Source organism: Nilaparvata lugens, chromosome 5 (genome assembly GCF_014356525.2).
Source record: "Nilaparvata lugens isolate BPH chromosome 5, ASM1435652v1, whole genome shotgun sequence".
Classification (NCBI taxonomy): domain Eukaryota; kingdom Metazoa; phylum Arthropoda; class Insecta; order Hemiptera; family Delphacidae; genus Nilaparvata; species Nilaparvata lugens.
In genome coordinates, this window is record NC_052508.1 from 16,979,062 (window position 1) to 16,997,611 (window position 18,550).

General features: G+C 31.8%; 1 protein-coding gene across 1 annotated transcript in view; it reads right to left on the minus strand.

Moving 5' to 3' along the window:
* The window catches only part of LOC111053776 (nesprin-1-like), a 189,600-nt gene extending 176,362 nt beyond the window's left edge, over positions 1 to 13,238 (minus strand). The window contains exons 1-5 of the mRNA XM_039429393.1: positions 13,168 to 13,238; positions 6,530 to 6,625; positions 4,995 to 5,078; positions 3,641 to 3,733; positions 158 to 318 (exon numbers count right to left, since the gene is read on the minus strand). Of these exons, the coding sequence (XP_039285327.1) occupies positions 158 to 318; positions 3,641 to 3,733; positions 4,995 to 5,078; positions 6,530 to 6,607 (416 nt within the window). The 5' untranslated portion in view covers positions 6,608 to 6,625; positions 13,168 to 13,238. The remainder of the gene's footprint in view (positions 1 to 157; positions 319 to 3,640; positions 3,734 to 4,994; positions 5,079 to 6,529; positions 6,626 to 13,167) is intronic.
* Between the last annotated feature and the right edge of the window lie 5,312 nt (positions 13,239 to 18,550).

The window sequence follows — 18,550 nt, forward strand, 5'->3', positions numbered from 1 at the left end:
CTTCCAGACTAAACATTAAAAATGTAGTAATAAATCTCTAGGCGGGTTGTATCGACTGTAATCCACAATCTATGTACCGATAAGTACGGTACACACAATGCATGCATAGTTGAGTGTGCATATTCAAGTGGGATGTCTGCGAGACAAGGGAACTCACTTAGGCAGCGCGTTGGAGACCCACTGCAGGAGGGCCTTTTTCGCTCCCTCTCCCTTCTTGCGGCTCTCTGTCGCGTGGTCTGGCGTCTTGTGGCCTTCCAGGCTGCTGGTGCTGCCGAAAGTGTGGCCTAGCGCCGCTAAAGTCCTCGTGTTCTCTTCGATCTATGTGGAAACATAAAGGAAATTTCGATAGATTGGTGGATATATGACAATTATTGGATACTACTAATTAAATATATTACGTTACGTAAGTTACAGTTACATAATTGACTGTGAATTCGAAATTAAGGTTTTAGGCCCGCCGCAAAGTAAACCCACGCTAATCCACGAAAAGCAACCCACGCCTTGGGATGTTTTGTAAACCATTGCTACGCTTTTCCAGACATCTGTATAATACATGCAATGAATAATCCACTTTTCAGCTGATTGATTATGAATAATTCTATAGCAATAGTTTACAAAACATCCCACGGCGTGGGTTGCTTTTCGTGGATTAGCATGGGTCTACTTTGCGACGGGCCTAAAGCAGTTTTGGGCAAATGCCTGTTGTTTTTTACCTGGATTGTATTTGTAAATGAATGGATAAATAAATTAATTAATCAATTAATACAATGTTATGGGTACAAATTTAGTCTTGTGTTGTATTTATTTATAAATTTATATCAAAATAATTCAATCAGTATTTTGCTACATGTTGCTTTACATTGTTGATTACTTGATTAACAAGAAGAGTGGAACTTTACGCTGCAAAAATTGTCCAGTAAATTATTATTATTTATCTTCCAATGTTATTGCATTTAGTATCATCGGTACAAATAAGTACAATAAAATATTATTATTGTACATTCTATGAGAAAATTAATCAATTATTTTTTTTTTTTGAAAAAGAATGGTAACACTATCATATTGTTGATAGATAACAAATAAATGAATAATATTACAAATCATCAATGATAGAATAGGAAGTGAAAGGAATAAGTATTTATGAGAATATATCAACATTGAAGAACATAGTAAATAAGAGCAAACAACATGCCAATGATCAAAATATAATTAGAGAATGAAAATGTGTCATGAAATTCAGAAATTTGATTTTAAATCTATCATTAACTTACATGACTAAAAGTGTATTACATTAGTTTAAATGAATCCTTACGGGTAAGAGAGTTCTTGATCTGTATTAAATCTACAACTGTAAACATTGTAAATTATATAATCAATACTCAGTAACTAGATTTACGTACTAGTTACATAACTACCGGTACGTTATTCTGTGGATACAGCTTCATGGATTAAGTACATCTCGTACTAGATGTAAATCAGAACTAATAAAGAAACGTAAAAGAATGTGTGAAATACTAGACATAATATTGCATTTCATAAAATGATAGAATGACATGAATCATGCCTCTTATTGGATAAAAAGTGTTCCATTCAATGTGAAGATGCAGGTGAATTAGTTACTCATAGTGAATTAGTCACCTGAGGTGAATTAGTTATTCTTAGGCTGGGCGCACACCGATCAGTCAAGACAAGACTAGTCACGTTTAGTCACAATACTTCACATAGTTGCTTATAAAGTCATGTCTAATTGCAATGACTAATCAGTGTGAGTTGCGTCACAAGCAACAATGTGAAATATTTTGACTGAACGTGACTAGTCTTGTCTTGACTAATCAGTGTGTGTCCAGCCTAAAATTCAATATATGACAGTGACAGGACTTGAAAACCGTTCCAAATTTCGAAATAATCTGAACTACTAAAAATTCATCCAGTATATGAAAATACACATTACATCGTAATAATAAACTTTGTGGAGAAACAGTAGAATGTGTATGATTCTAAGATATAAATAATAGCCTACTGATGAAACTATTCATGACTACAAGATTGAATCAAAAATTAAATGAATAAGATATTAGATTTGACACAAATATCTATCGATGATTGTCTTTATATTTAAATTCTACAGTAGATAATAAGGATTTTTTCAATTCAAAGCAATATTTACAGCAAGAACATTCTATCCAATACTAACTTTGACAACACCTACATGTACGGTAAGTTATTTCAAAATTGTTTTATAAAAAAATACTCTCATTCAGATATTGTGAAAAATATATTCATAAATACTATACCTACTAAATTAAAAAATAGTGATACTAGGATGATATACTCTACTGAATCCAATTTACACTAGAATATTTAACTACCTATTTCTATTGATTATTAAGAAAGTGGTGATGTGAATGAGTATGAGTAGAGCTCAGTTTCAAGAAAAATCTTCGAGGACTTATTAATTGTAATTCTGACAAAATGTTTTTCAAGACTGTACCTGAAATTTCATTAACATAATTCGAGGCTGGAAAAATCAAATCTGTATTCAAAAATGTTCTGTTTGTTCTATAATATCATAATAATTTGTGTTTACTTTCTGAAGTGGATAAGTAATTCGTATTCTCACAAATCTATGTCCGTGAAACAAGCAACGTATACTAGAACTGATACAAACATGCAGACTGTAGTAAACTTTACATTTCCTAATGTTTTTATATAATTTATTTGAATTTTCATGCAAGCGCTATTATTTTTAACTCACCGCCAAATGTTCCTTGCAACGAAGCTGAGTTTTAGACAGTAAAAATGAATAAGCAAGCAGATTAAAAAATCAACATTATATCATATTTGTGGTGAAATAAATGATTATATTATTTATCTTGCTTGATGGATACAATTGAGATTTATTAAGAGACATCTAAATACTTAGTTCATATTTCAATAATTACTAATTATGGAATATGATATTTCACTTGAAATAACATCCAAAGATAATTAAATCATTATTTTCATCTATTAATCCTAGAATAGATAGTAGGCCTATACTTAGCGGTGCCGGTTGCACCAAAGCCGGTTAAATTTTAATCCTGATTAATTTCACGAGAACCAATCAGAGAAGCCGTCTTTTCAAAAAGGTCTTCTCTGATTGGTTTCATGAAATTAATCATGATTAAAATTTAACCGACTTTTGTGCAACCGGGCCTAAGAAACGATTTCAACCACTCAATACAAGCTACTATGAATATCGTTCAGACTATACTGCTGTGCATTGAAAATCAAAGTAAGTTAGTAGAGTGTATCTCTGTCCTAATAATCTTACCTAAAACCTGGAAAGATCTTAAACTTCTGCGTTATGTTACTCAAGTCTTTCCATTTCAAAATATCGTTTTTTAAAGAACAGATTAATTGGTAATCGAGCTGTAATATCTAGAAGGTTAGTACAAGTTAGTATTTTAGTATAGGTACCTCAAACAACCCTTCAATACAACATTACACTCTCACTTAGGGTGACTACGGAGACTCATCATGTCTAATGTGCTGTGATCTAATTAACTAATTACAGCCATAGCCGTGTAACTAGATCAGTGATTACTAGGTTATAGAGATTTTTCAACTTGAAGAATATTATTCTAATGGAGAACCTCACCTGGAAGTAGAGGATAATAGTCCAAATGAGACCTAGAACAACTGGTGGTCTACCGTCAACCAAGTCTGATGAATTGATGTTGACGAGTTTGATCTGAAAAAATATAAAAAATAATTAATTAGATCACTTTTTGCTATTAGAAAAAACTACTAGCAGTCAGATATTTTACAATAAATGAATTAATCACTCACTGTGACAACGAGATCTTTCGGCAGGTTCGCCATCTTCTTGGTTGTATTAATTAGATAAAATACAATACTAAATTAATTAGATAAAATAAAAGTACAGGAATGTAATATAAAGATGGTAGAGTAATTAATTATGAATCTTAAGTACCGTACTGTGAATCACATTTTTAACTACGACCACATTATTACTTACATATTATTAAACCATTGTGGAATGTCTTCATCTGGAAATCAAGGGTATAATAATAATATTCTATATAGTATGACTATGAAGATAGGAAATATTTCATTTTGATGCTTGAATAAAACATGCATATATTCACTTACTACAATCATTTTTAAAAATATATTTGTCAATAGCTAAATTGACTAATTCATCAAGTCTTTTCTGGAGGATTATACAGACTAAATTTGGTAGGTACCAACTAAATGATGCAGATAGGTGCTATAGTGAGGTCCACGTTATAATGACAGTATTTGATCAACTTTGGTTTTGCTATCCTTGTCTATTATTCGACAAAGCCGGTGGTACTATCCTTTTCTAGGTCCACAACGGTGCCAATTATGTTTTTGACAGTGTAGAAATATGATTAATTAATGCAGAGAATCGGCATCGCTATTCTTCTATCTTTATCCACTGTCATTATAACGTGGACCTCACTATAGTTATGGAGATTTCAATACTGAACGATTAGATGTGAATACATCGAGCTCATATCTGTATAATCGTATTATTTTATAAATAGTATTTTAAATTGAGGTACCTTATCGGTGCACTGGTAATCTCTTCTTTGGCTATTTTAATTTTAAAATACATTATTTCATTTATTGACAATAATAATTATTGTATTATACTATAATATGAGTAGGTGAAGGCTTCAGGTATTTTTTTTTATCAACAAATTGGAAAATATTTTCAAGATTAACTTACCTACTTAGAAGAGTCAAGGAATTATAAAACTCTATCATATTAAAATACATATGATTAATTTTTTCAATTCCAATTCCAAGAGAATTAAACAAGTCTGGCATTATATACGATTGAATTGTTTTGTCATTGAAAATTTCATCCTTAAATCAATTTTTTCACAAACTGACTATGTACCTAATTGGGTTCTTTCTGACTTATTTGCACAATATATCAAGTTTGTAGATTTCTTTCTCACCTTTTTGCTCTGTAGAAATTGCAGTGCAGTATTCGCATTGCTCAAGAAGTGTGGTCTTTTCATGTTACGCCCTCTCTCCACTGGCTGTAGAAAAAAAATTAATTAGTACAAAATAAAGAAACTTGAAATCTCAAAATGAATAGAATAGAATAGATTAATATGCTACTTTTCAAGAAATCACAAATTGTAATAAAGATTACTCTCAGCTGAATTTAGCAATTACTGAAACGCCATCGAAAGACATGATAGGTACGGTAATATTATAAATTAAAAATAAATAACCTATAGAGAAAAGTATTTCTTTCTTCATGGTAATACTGTATACAAAAAATTATTGTCAGCCAGCATAGCCGAGTGGTCAGAGGCTTGCAACTTCAGAGAACTATCGCTACACCTTGTCATTGGTTTGAATCTCAAAACTAGCATAGGTAGTTTATTAATACTTTCATTCCAGCAATAAAAAAGACGTAAAACATGACAGGCTAATAATAAGAGATAATTTATAATTCACACAAACTATTCTGTTGATAATAATAAATTAATAATTCATCAAAAAACTAAATTATAGGACTATTAATAAATTGCATCAACTAACTTATAAATAGTTTTAAAATGTATTTAACAGATTTTCAAATGAAAAAAGGGCTAAACTGTAGGTCCAGTGCCGAAATACCTGTCATCAATTTTTTGGTTGGGATTGTCATTAATTTTTGTGATGTTGTGCTCAAAATAACATACTAAATCGATCCCAACCAAAAATTTGATGACAGGTATTTTGGTACTGGACGTAAAATTACACCTACCTCTGAATATAAACAAAGCAAAAAATATTGAAATCTAACCAAACTTTATTCATCACAAGCATGACCATTTTTAATTTTTATTAATAAAATCAATCAACAAAATAATCAGTAAGTTATAAGGTCAAGAAAAAATACAATATCTAATGTTATAAACTGCAAGTAAACAACAAAAAATTAACAGAATAACTTTTTAATAAATTGCTAAAACAGAACAAAACAATGCAGAATTCTAAAATCCTATGCATGCAACGACTTGCGCTTGCGCATGCGCAATTAAAAAGCTAGCAGAAGACGTACGACAGACTGCGACAGATTAGTCTACAAACAGCTGTTTTATGCTTGAACACCGCGAAATTTGAAAGAACGCTTGGGTTGGACATTGAAAGAACAAACATTCTTCTATGCAAGATTTTTCACGTTCACTTCTTTTATCAAAAGCATACCAGAACTAGAAAGCAAGCATAATAGATAAGAAGGGTGAACATAAAAATGATTTATTCAAGAGTACCGTATAATATGAACTATTTATAATATGAATAGGCCTACTGAATCAATATCATAATATTTTTCAGTGCTGGGCTTGTATCGAGAAAAATCTAAGAAATTGTTTTCATGGTATTTACATGAACAACAAAGTGGTGGTCCCAACAACCAGACACTTTGTAATGGTATCTCAATACAAATGCACCAATATTAAGTATTATTAATTACAGAAAAATTTTCAGCACTTACTAGTTTTTCACCGGATAGCACCTCCAGTAGTGCAAGAAGTTTCGTTCCATCTTTCAAGTCTTCGATCAAGTCATCCATTCGAAGCGGTGGAACTCGCTAGAAAAAAATATTCTGAAAATAACTAATTCAATAATAACTAACTTCGTTTGTTATAGCCTGCTATTCTTTCCAACTGTCTCACATACGGTAGTGAATTTGGAAAGGAAATCCTTTGAATGTGCTATTGAATAACAATAAATCATTACTATTATTATGAGAATACCTTTATCACTTATTCCAGAAAACTCATTCCAAATAACTACAATCCAATAGATGCCTTCTACAATCTAGTTCATACTTAAAAATCTAAAAACAAATAATTCTAAGGATGATGAAGTGAGTATAAGAATAACAGTAGCCTACTGTATGTAGAAATTGTCGGATGTGGGCATAAACTCAATGCTGGGGTGAATCTTCTTAACAGCATAAAAAATCATCTATGACAAAACCACAAGAAGAGGGGTTGGGAGATAAATTGTTGTAGAATTTACTTGGTTCCTTTTAGAATAAAAGTATTTCTAAACAGAAATTTCTAAAAAGAACTTTATGGAGCTTCTTAGTTTGTTTACTGGCAGACTAACGCATCTGTTGCAGTCCAAAGTCAAAAATTATGTTTTCTGTGAGCTTTTGTCATTTTGTGCTCTATTAAAATTTTTCCTCAAATTATCAAAGGTTCTGGAAATTGTTTTATTCAACTTTTATCTTATTTTACATAAAACCTATCAGATTAAAAAACTCAACTAACGCTTCAAAGTTCGGTGCCAGTTAATTTCCTTGAGAAAGCAGAATCTCAAGTGAAATCTTTGACTTCTTCCATAAGAAAGCATTCCTGTATAATATGTTAACAAAAACGTTTTGAAATAATTTATGGAAAGGAATCAGTTTGGTTGTTTCGCAGGCTCTCCCTGCATCATTTTTTATAAAAAAATATGAGGTGAGAAGAACAGTAGGTCACTCAGCTACTTTTTTTCTCTCCCTATCATTTTGATGATGTGCTTAAAATTGTATGAATCAATCAATCAATGAAGAATTTCAATAATTTAATTCTGATCTTCAATATATTTTTCATCTCGACATCCTTCTATTACACATTCAACATTTTATTTTATTGCTTTTCTATAATCTTGCTTCACCCCTGATCTGTAAAAGTGGTTAACCAGAAAGTAAGAACAGTTACTTGCGTTCAGGCCAGCAACATTTGCTTGAGAGTGCGTTGACCTGATTTCAGCATCAGACAGAGATTGCATTGTGCTCTTTTGTCGCACTGTCGCCCACATTACAAAGGAGCCGAACCAAAGACGTCATAGAACTTGAACTTGGTGCAGATTAACAGCGCTGAGCTTACAAAGTCCAGACCCAGACTCAAGTTACGCAAGAACAGAGCCACCAGTCTCAAAAGTCAAATTAGTTTCGAGCGTCTGATATTCCACAAGGATGGATTCATTTTTGTTTATTTAGGGGTGTACTTAGAATGTCAATGCTCGAATAACGATAACGATTTCAGTATTTACAGTTCATTGGAATGGATGCATACTATTTCTTCCTCAGTTCAAGAGCATAGAGCTCACCATTGATATTGAACAAGGATTCACATATGTGTAATCGGGGGTGTCTTTAAATTGTCAATGTGCTCATATTGATTTTAGTATTTCACAGTTTATTAGAACGAGTCAATATAGTTTAATCAGTCAAGTCTATTGTTTAGATCAGAAATTCAACAAGATACACTACATAAACAAATCAAGAAATCATCCTATCAAATAACTTACAATATAAATAAATACTTACAATTAAGATACTATTTCTAACAGGTTCAATTTGAATAATACATCATCAATATACATTCTCTCACGGATTTAGATTGAAAACAAGGTTCAAAATGAGTTTATATTTGTTTAACCTATTTCGGACTATGTGTAACCTTATCTGAATTTGGGAGAGAAATAGCACAAGGTTACCTTATTTTTTCTCTCCCTATCATTTTGATGATGTGCTTATTGTATGAATCAATCAATAATTTTATTCTGATCTTCAATATATTACTCATCTCGACATCCTTCTATTAGACATTCAACATTTTATTTTATTGCTTTTCTATAATCTTGCTTCACCCCTGATCTGTAAAAGTGGTTAACCAGAAAGTAAGAACAGTTACTTGCGTTCAGGCCAGCAACATTTGCTTGAGAGTGCGTTGACCTGATTTCAGCATCAGACAGAGATTGCATTGTGCTCTTTGTCGCACTGTCGCCCACATTACAAAGGAGCCGAACCAAAGACGTCATAGAACTTGAACTTGGTGCAGATTAACAGCGCTGAGCTTACAAAGTCCAGACCCAGACTCAAGTTACGCAAGAACAGAGCCACCAGTCTCAAAAGTCAAATTAGTTTCGAGCGTCTGATATTGAACAAGGATAGATTTATTTTTGTTTATTTAGGGGTGTACTTAGAATGTCAATGCTCGAATAACGATAACGATTTCAGTATTTACAGTTCATTGGAATGGATGCATACTATTTCTTCCTCAGTTCAAGAGCATAGAGCTCACCATTGATATTGAACAAGGATTCACATATGTGTAATCGGGGGTGTCTTTAAATTGTCAATGCACTCATATTGATTTTAGTATTTCACAGTTTATTAGAACGAGTCAATATAATTTACTCATTGCAAGAGCACAAAACTCAACAAGAAAATAGAGCTCACCAATTATATTGAACAAGGATGGACATTTGTGTAATCAGGGGTGTCTTTGTCTTTTATTTGTCAATACTCTCATATTGATCATAGTATTTTACAGTTTATTAGAACGATTCAATATAATTTACTCATTGCAAGAGCACAGAATTCAACAAGAAAATAGAGCTTACCAATGATTTTGGACAATGATTGACATTTGTATAATATCGGAGGTCCCTTTAAATTGTCAATGCTCTTATATTGATTATAGTATTTTACAGTTTGTTAGAACGAGTAATCATATTACTTGCAAGAGCACAGATCTCAACAAGAACATAGAGCTCACCAATGATATTGAACAAGAATAAATATGATCTACTCGTATATGGGGTGATTTTAGAATATCATTGCTCAAATTAATATCGGTACGTTACATTTTTCATAGTTTATTGGAACGAGAAGATAATTAATTTCCCATTACAAGATCACAGAAGTCAAAGAAGTCAACGAGTAGGCCTACACAGAACTCACCATTGATTATGAACAAGGATGAATGGTTTTGTAATCGGGGGTATCTATTTAGAATGTCAATGATCAAAAACAATTATTCATCATTTATTTCATTCTCAATAAGTACACAGAACTCACCATTGATAAAGAACAAAAATTAACTAGTGTTTTTGGTGTTGGTGGAGTCTTTAGAATGTACCAGCTCAGTTAAAAACAATATAGGCTATACAAGGTGAAAATCAGATAGAACCGCGTTTCCAAGATTTATCTCCTCCAATTCCAATATAATGCTCATAGTATCATAGTTCATCATTACTAGTTTGCTAAGAATGATCAAACCAATTCAGTATAATCCAAGCAATTTGGAAATCATCCTAGGCCTATTCCAATGTGAATAACCCAGTCACAGAATATAGTGTTTATTTAATGCAATGAATATTATTGATTTTGTATTTTTGTGAAGAGCGTGATTCTTTAACTTCAATAACTGGAGCATTCTTACTAATTCTGAAATTATGATGAATGCGATATGTAGGCCTATATTCTACAGTGTTTCAAATTGACAGATTCAATATATAGGTGTTATATTAAATCAATTCTTACCGGTACTCTATGACTTCAATGATTGATTATTTCTCCAGTTCTAAATGAGAATAAAATCACTTAGTTCACTTCACAAGCCTAGAAAATTCCATTCGAAGTGAGGTACAAGCTCAGATCAGTTCCAAATTTCGATCCCAATATCTCATTATCCATCACCAATTAATTATTATAGATGATAACTATAGGCCTCTACAATGATAAATCAATTCCAATTCTATAGATGATCATATTTTTCACATTTGGCATAAATAGGTAAGTGTATGATATGAATAATAATCATTATTAAACGAAAATCCAAAGTAAATGCTGTAATTCTTCAACCTGTAAAAGAGCGCTGTTATCCAGAGATTGTCAGTTTGATGTAAGGGTGAGCATTCCTGACCGGCAATTAGGAGGTACTGGGTTCGATTCCCAGGCTGACAAATAATTTTTGAATAGTAGCGCTCATCGAATTTCCATCTAGCTGTTTACCCTGTTGTCAATATTTGCAGTAGCAGAGGTCTTCGGGGTGAATTAAAGCATTTACTTTGGATTTTCGTTTAATAATAATTATTAATTCATTAGCATTTGAATAATATTGAAACATCTCAGTCATTTCATCTCATCAACTTTTCAATCTGTATGATATGATCTTCATCTCATCAACATTTCAATCTGTATGATATGACCTACAAAAAGATCCATGGAGTTTGGCAGCATTGGAGGAAAATGTGAGAAATTATGTTTTCCCAAAAGATGAGAATATTTTGAATCTAAATCAAGAAACTAGATTCCATTCTTCTTAAAAGGAGAAACAACCATTGGACATTAGTCTAAAAGACTGAATAATTAATTGATGTTAATCTCAAGCTTCTTTCAAAATAGTTTGAAATATTGAGACACATGTAAAAACAACAAAATAGAGGAGATTCAGAATAGTGTCGAGAATCAATCAAATTTATCTCATAGATTCAAGTTTGCTGGAATGTCAACCACTTCATTATGAGCTTTTTTGAGTAAAATATCTTGTTCAACTTGTTTACCGCGCTTGCCCTAATTTGACCCACTTTTATATTAGCTCAAATTAAGTGTGCCTAATAGTTTTTGAAATAGTTTTCTTCACTGCAGAAGTTTCCATTTTATTTTTGGACTGATTTATATAGCGCTTTGAGAATACTCAACGAGTTTCCAAGATAATATTAACATTTAATTGATATTACCGAGAATTTATGAGATTATTAAAATTATTACCTTATTTAAAATTTTAATTTTATATTTGGACTTTTTTATACAGCGCTTTGAGAATATTCAATGAGTTTCCCAGATAATATAAACATTTAATTGATTTTACTGAGAATTTATGAGATTATTAAGACAATTAACGTATTTAAATGATAGGTACTCGCATTATTGAAAATTACTATCAATTTGATACTCAGCTATCGAGAAACATATTATTCATTCATTAGTTCAATACAGGAAATTTACTCAAATCACAAAACTAGATAAGTACTGGCCAATTATCAAGAGCCAAAAATCAGTCAGTGAGTTTAGTTTCTATCAGAAACAGGATTTTTCAGAGACCACATTTAAGAAAGTGCATTTGAAGATAAGAATGCAATCGAATTCATTGGAAGTATATCAATGGAGAGACTTACAAATATATAGTATAGAATTATGATTTGTGATTGTCAATAAATGAATAAATGTAATTATTTATTTATTTATTCAACAAAGACATAACAAACACACATAATCATAAAAAGATTGAAAATTGAAAAAGAGCCCTTACTATTCTATTCCCGAATTTTGATTGAAAATTGGTCCAAAGAATAAGAAATGTATAACAGTATATAGAATGTAATTCTATATTCTATGATACTATCTGGTGAATATCGTTTTGGAAAGAAACAGACACGTATGGAGCTATTAGACTACAATAGAACAAACTCTCTTATTACTGAGTCTTTATCAAAACATATGAATGAAAATGCAGTACCATAGTGCAAAGATCATCAAGAAAAAGATAATATTTTTATAATAGCTTGATCTTATCTCTTCTATGCAGTATGCACCTTCATTTGATAAGGGTGAACTATAATGATAGATAATATAAATATGATATGATAACTCATTTTGAAAATGCAATAATTTGAAGAATGAATTTCTAAATAAAACTTGACCTTGTACGTTCCAACAAATAATAATCAATGAAAAGACCATATTGCAATATTTTTTCACATGAGGATTTATTTATGCATTTTAGTAGACTAACTATTATGTCAAGATAACAAGGGCAGAATGATAAATGTTTCAAAGAATCAATAACTTATTTGTAAACTATTATAATAGTTTCCTCGTAGACTTGTTAATCGCTGACTAGTATTCTACAATATTTATCTACGTACTACTTCAGACTGTGATAACTATACAAACTGTAGAGTTATTCAAAATACTTTATCACCTGAACTTCATTCAAAATTGTAGATTGGTTTGTTGATTTATATGGCAATTGAACGTTCGTCTTAACAGTGAGATTAGACTCCTTGATCTCATGATAGATATTTCAAAGTTGTGAATGATCAGTCTTATAAATGCGAAAATTGGCAAATTTGTAATTGAAAATGTAGCGTTTTATTCTCAATGTCATGTTATTGATGTTTTCAAGATATATAATCTGATATGTTTCCATGATATATGTTTTCGTCCATGACTACTCATGAGTCTACTCATATGTATTATGTGATTTCATTAATATTTGGTCCAATCACTAACACATTAAAAAAAAAAAATTAAAATTTCAAAGGAGATGAATTTAATTGATTTCTCACCTTCGATAGGTATGAGTTGATCCAGTTGACAAATGTTTTCTTCTGAACGCGTTCTTGTTCATCTGAAAAGAGAGAGAGAGAGAGAATAATAAATTAATAATTTTCTGTTTTGAATATTCTAGGAAACTTGAATTTAACAATCTATATATAAAAAAATGAATGTCTTTTTGTGTGTAAGTTTGTTTGTTTGTTTGTTTGTTAGTTTGTTTGTTCCCTATAGACTCGAAAACCACGACAGAACGGCATGAAACTTTTTTGAATATGTTGTGTGAATATTGGGGATGGTTTCTGACCAGAAATTCTAATAGGGGGGCTAATAATAATTATATATCAATCCATTTTATGAAACCTATGTTTACGAAATTGTCGGCCGAGCGGCTAACGTAGATCGGGAAGATTATCATGATTTAAAAAATCAATAACTTATTTGTAAACTATTATAATAGTTTCCTCGTAGACTTGTTAATCGCTGACTATTATTTTACAATATTTATGCACTACTTCAGACTGTGATAACTATACAAACTGTAGAGCTAATCAAAATACTTTATCACCTTGAACTTCAATTGAAGTAAGTGTAGCTTGGTTTATTGATTTATACTGCAATTGAACGTTCGTCTTAACAGTGAGATTAGACTCCTTGATCTCACGATAGAGATTTCTAAGTTGGGAATGATCAGTTTTATGAATGCAAAAAAAGTCGAATTTGTAAATGAAAATGTAGCGTTTTATTCCCAATATCATGTTATTGATGTTTTCAAGATATATAATCTGATATGTTTCCATGATATATGTTTTCAAGTCCATGACTACTCATGAGTCTACTCATATTCATGAGACTCATGAGTCTACATATATACATGTGATTTGTGATATATTGTGATATATGTGATTTCATTAATATTTGATCCAATCACTAACACATTTTTTTTAATTCTAAAATTTCAAAGAAGATAAATTCAATCGATTTCTTACCTTCGATAGGTATGAGTTGATCCAGTTGACAAATGTTTTCTTCTGAACGCGTTCTTGTTCATCTGAAAAGAAAGAAAGAATGATAAATTAATATTTCTCTAAGTTTTGAATATCTTAGAAAACTTGAATTTAACAATAAATTAGAATTGGGTTTCAGAGATCAGATGGAGAGCGGTGATATTTACAGTAGATACAGAAGGCCTACACCAATATTCAAGAAAAACTGTTGCAATTGTATTAATGGATAAAAATAGTATATCTTATATGTTAAATCCCTAGAAAAAAACAGTTTCTCACCCTCATTAAAGACCGATAAGTAAGATTTTTGTGGATGATGCTCACATGAGCTTCTTGTTTGTGCTTGGGTAACGGGATTAGTGGGTTTAAAGTAGAATTGGGAAAATCATAGCATGTACAATAGGGAAAAGGAGATTGGTTTTAAATAAAAACAGGCCTATAGAGTATAGAGAAGCCTTGGTAATAATATTTATTACATTTTTTCAATGCACTCTAAACTTTGAGTAACGATTATGGATAGGTGGACAAGTCTTGAAGGCCAGCAAAGTTGATAACACTTTAGTCACCAGACATTTATTAACACAGAATTTAAATTTGATGAATTAGGCTAATCGCTGCTTCAAGAATTGAAAATTTAGAATTGAACAGAAAACTCATGTTTTTTATGAATCACTATGAATATAGTTCTATAAACTATACATTAAACTAATGTTTTTATGAATCACTATGAATATAGTTCTATAAACTATCATAGTAGAAATAATAGAGGAAAAGGATTTACTCTCAATCTTATTTGATTGCCATTTGTTGATGATAAACTGTTTTACAACGTCAAATTAACAAAACTTCGAATACGAAGAATCAATTCAACCTTGCAACTATTTCACTGAGACAATAGCACAATCATTGATCAAAACTATGATTTCAAGACTAATCAGAGGCAAAAATGCACACGAGTCCAGTGATTAGGTGACCTCGTACGTAGCAGATCTCATAGCCTCTCTCTCCCTCTGCCCTCTCTCCTATTCAGTGACAATAATTCGGAGACAGAGATGCTGAGAATGTCCTTCAGATGATTCGATCAGTGACGAGTGACGTAGGGTCTGCTGGCTAATTTGGAGGCAGAGCGTGTCTGGACCATTACTGTCTAGGGGGACAGAACTGTCCAATTCCATTTGCAATAGAATTGGAGAAGAAAATACAAAGTGTTTCAAAGAAACGGGAATTTTTGAAAGTTGAATAATTTCAAGAAAAACAAATCTTTAAATAAAGTTTTTCATATCATTCAATAGTAAAAATAATGCCATTTTAGAATAAATACCGTAACATTTATTTTTTGAAGATGACATCTTGCAGGTGGAACACACATAAGAAAAACATATCTTTAAATAAAGTTTTTCATATCATTCAATATTAAAAATAATGCCATTTTAGAATAAATAGTACCGTAACATTTATTTTTTGAAGATGACATCTTGCAGGTGTGTTCCTTTTCTACGCAAACATTCCTGTAGTCTCTTCATCACATTGTCCATGGTTTGACGTAATATTACAACTGGAATTTGAAATCGCTTCTCGAATCTTGGCTTTCAATTCTTCCGTTGTTGCAGAATTGATAGCCAAGATTCGAGAAGCGATTTCAAATTCCAGTTGTAATGTTACGTCAAACCATGGACAATGTGATGAAGAGACTACAGGAATGTTTGCGTAGAAAAGGAACACACCTGCAAGATGTCATCTTCAAAAAATAAATGTTACGGTATTATTTATTCTAAAATGGCATTATTTTTAATATTGAATAATATGAAAAACTTTTTCAAATATATGTTTTTCTTGAAATTATTCAACTTTCAAAATTTCCCGTTCCTTGAAACAACTTGTATTATTCTAAACATCCAAAACTTCTTAGAGTTGGAGCTTGAAGTATTTGAATTATGGTAAATTAATCTTCATTATAGTTGTTATAAATCCATCTTCAGCTATAGTTGTTCTTGGATTTTATTTGTATTATGTCGACGTTTGTAGTATTCATAAATAAATATTGAATAAAGGTGGGGCGAATGGGCTTAGGTTGCCCAGAGTTCAACTTACAATGGACCGTGCCTTGTTTTACTGCTTTATTTCGACTTCATACATACATAATAATTGCATAATTTTTCAGCATACCGGTAGCTTTCATCAGACGAGAAGACACAATTCAATAAAGAAGTCGGTCAATCTCATATTATTTTTTTACATATTAAGTTTATAAAACCGATAAAACAATCTTGGAATCCTCCTTCAATTCTGACATAATTTTAGTAAAAACGACTGTCACTTCCACCTTATTGTCTGATATAGAGTGTCAATCATATTGCGTGCCTGCGATATTGAGAGTTTGACGATCATTACCTGATATTAATATCAATTTTCTATAAATTTACTGTCGAAAATTGACCTACTAGGCTACTACTACTTGTACGTGAGGAGGATTCAGGATTGTCACTTCCACATTACAGTATGGTCTATTGATTAATGTGAAGTAGCTCAAATATCGTATAAGTCGGATTGTCCTGGTTCTCAAACCTGTAATTAAGATTACTGAAATATTGCAAAAGTTTAAATTGATAATAATTATTATAGGTTACTCAACATAAATCAATTTTGTGACCGAGTTGTAGTCATTCTTGGTAGGATATCACGCATGGATCCTTGATTCTGATCTACGCTGGCTCTAAATTTCAAATACCCGTTCCAACATTATTTCTGTCAACACGTGTAGGCTCTATCATTAAACCGCATTAAACTTTAACTTCTAATGTTCATTGAACTCCCAATTGCCCATTTCCAAACACAAGACCGGATTGAAGGGTATAAAAAGCATGTTTCAATGAACTGTTTACGGCTTCTAAGCGTTCGCTACCCGGCAGTAAAAAAATTCAGCGCCGCAAATTTTTGGCCTCAGTCCAACTGGGCCAACATTCTCGCCTCTAACCACACTGTTGGCTTTGCGAAACCCACCATGTATGTTTTGCCTAGCCGGACTGGAAGACAGCAAAACATACATGTCACATGTCATTCAATATATATGCGCCAATTAAAAATCGACTACAACTCTGACCTTTCGACAGACTGACAGACTAATAAAATTCAACTGTGCATGGTAAGGAGAAGGAGATTGTTAAAAAGTGTTGTTTTGATAGAGGATTTCCATCACGGAAATTGCTGTAAGAAGCTAGTTAATACTACAATTGAGAAAACAGGTACTATTCCCTGAAGTATAAGTGGGAAATACTCTTCCAATTCTATGGTAATACACAACAGCTTCTTTTTTAAATCTAAACTCACCATTATAATATCAATTTTTCCAAGAATCCAAATACATTTTCAAGTTTGAAAGAATTTTTAAATGAAATTGAAAAATATTACTTCAAAGTGATTCTCAACTTAATACAGCTGAGATTCCAATACAACGACCCAAGAAGAAGACGGATGAGAACCCTGCATTTAAGTGGATGAAAATGGAATTTTCTTCTTTTTATGTCATCCCGAAAGGACATCGCAGTCAGTAAAATAATAGAATAGCCTACCGTATTACAAATAGAATTTTCTCAAAGAAAACTTATATTGGAATTTGACTTAATCAACAAACACATTGATAACTAGGTTCTTAATGGGCAGAATTCTCTCCGATTGGCTGATTATAAAAGCTGATTCCCGAACGCCAACCCAATCGAGTGAGACGAGCTTCATGCTCTGTCCACTCGTCTGAGAAACGCCTAAAAACGCTCGTGTGGCCTCACCCTAATAAATTATTGTGATTTTCATCATGGTATATGGAAGAAGACGGTAGGTGTCACGCGCATATTTGTGCATACTTGTGTAGCTGACGTCATTTTATATCCAATCATCTGTTTTTAAGAAATAAGTTTCATAATTATTGCCGATAGGTGTTAAAACCTCGGTTGGTGGCGATGACGCAATCTAGCTGGCTGGCCAATGCGCACACATTTCATGACCCCTACCGTTTTCATCTAAATACCGTGATTTTCATCACATGAAAAAACTAAACTAAAAATCAATAACGAAGCAAAAATAAGAAAACATAAATCAGACAATTTCATAGCATACATTTCTCTCTTCCTTTCTTAATACTCCCACCATTCTTCTATCCCCACCAAGGTCTACTACCAGAGTGACTCTACCATTACAATCCTAGTCTTCACAACATTGGTCTAAATTACAACCAAAAGGATATACCATAAGTACATAAAACAAAACTACAGAATCCTTCCAATTTCTAGTTTTACTAGGAATTGCTGGTCCTTCTAGAGTTTGTGAAAAATCAAAGGATGTCATCTATTAATCAGCTGGAACTAACGGTGTTTTGGTAATAATTATTAAGGTCAAC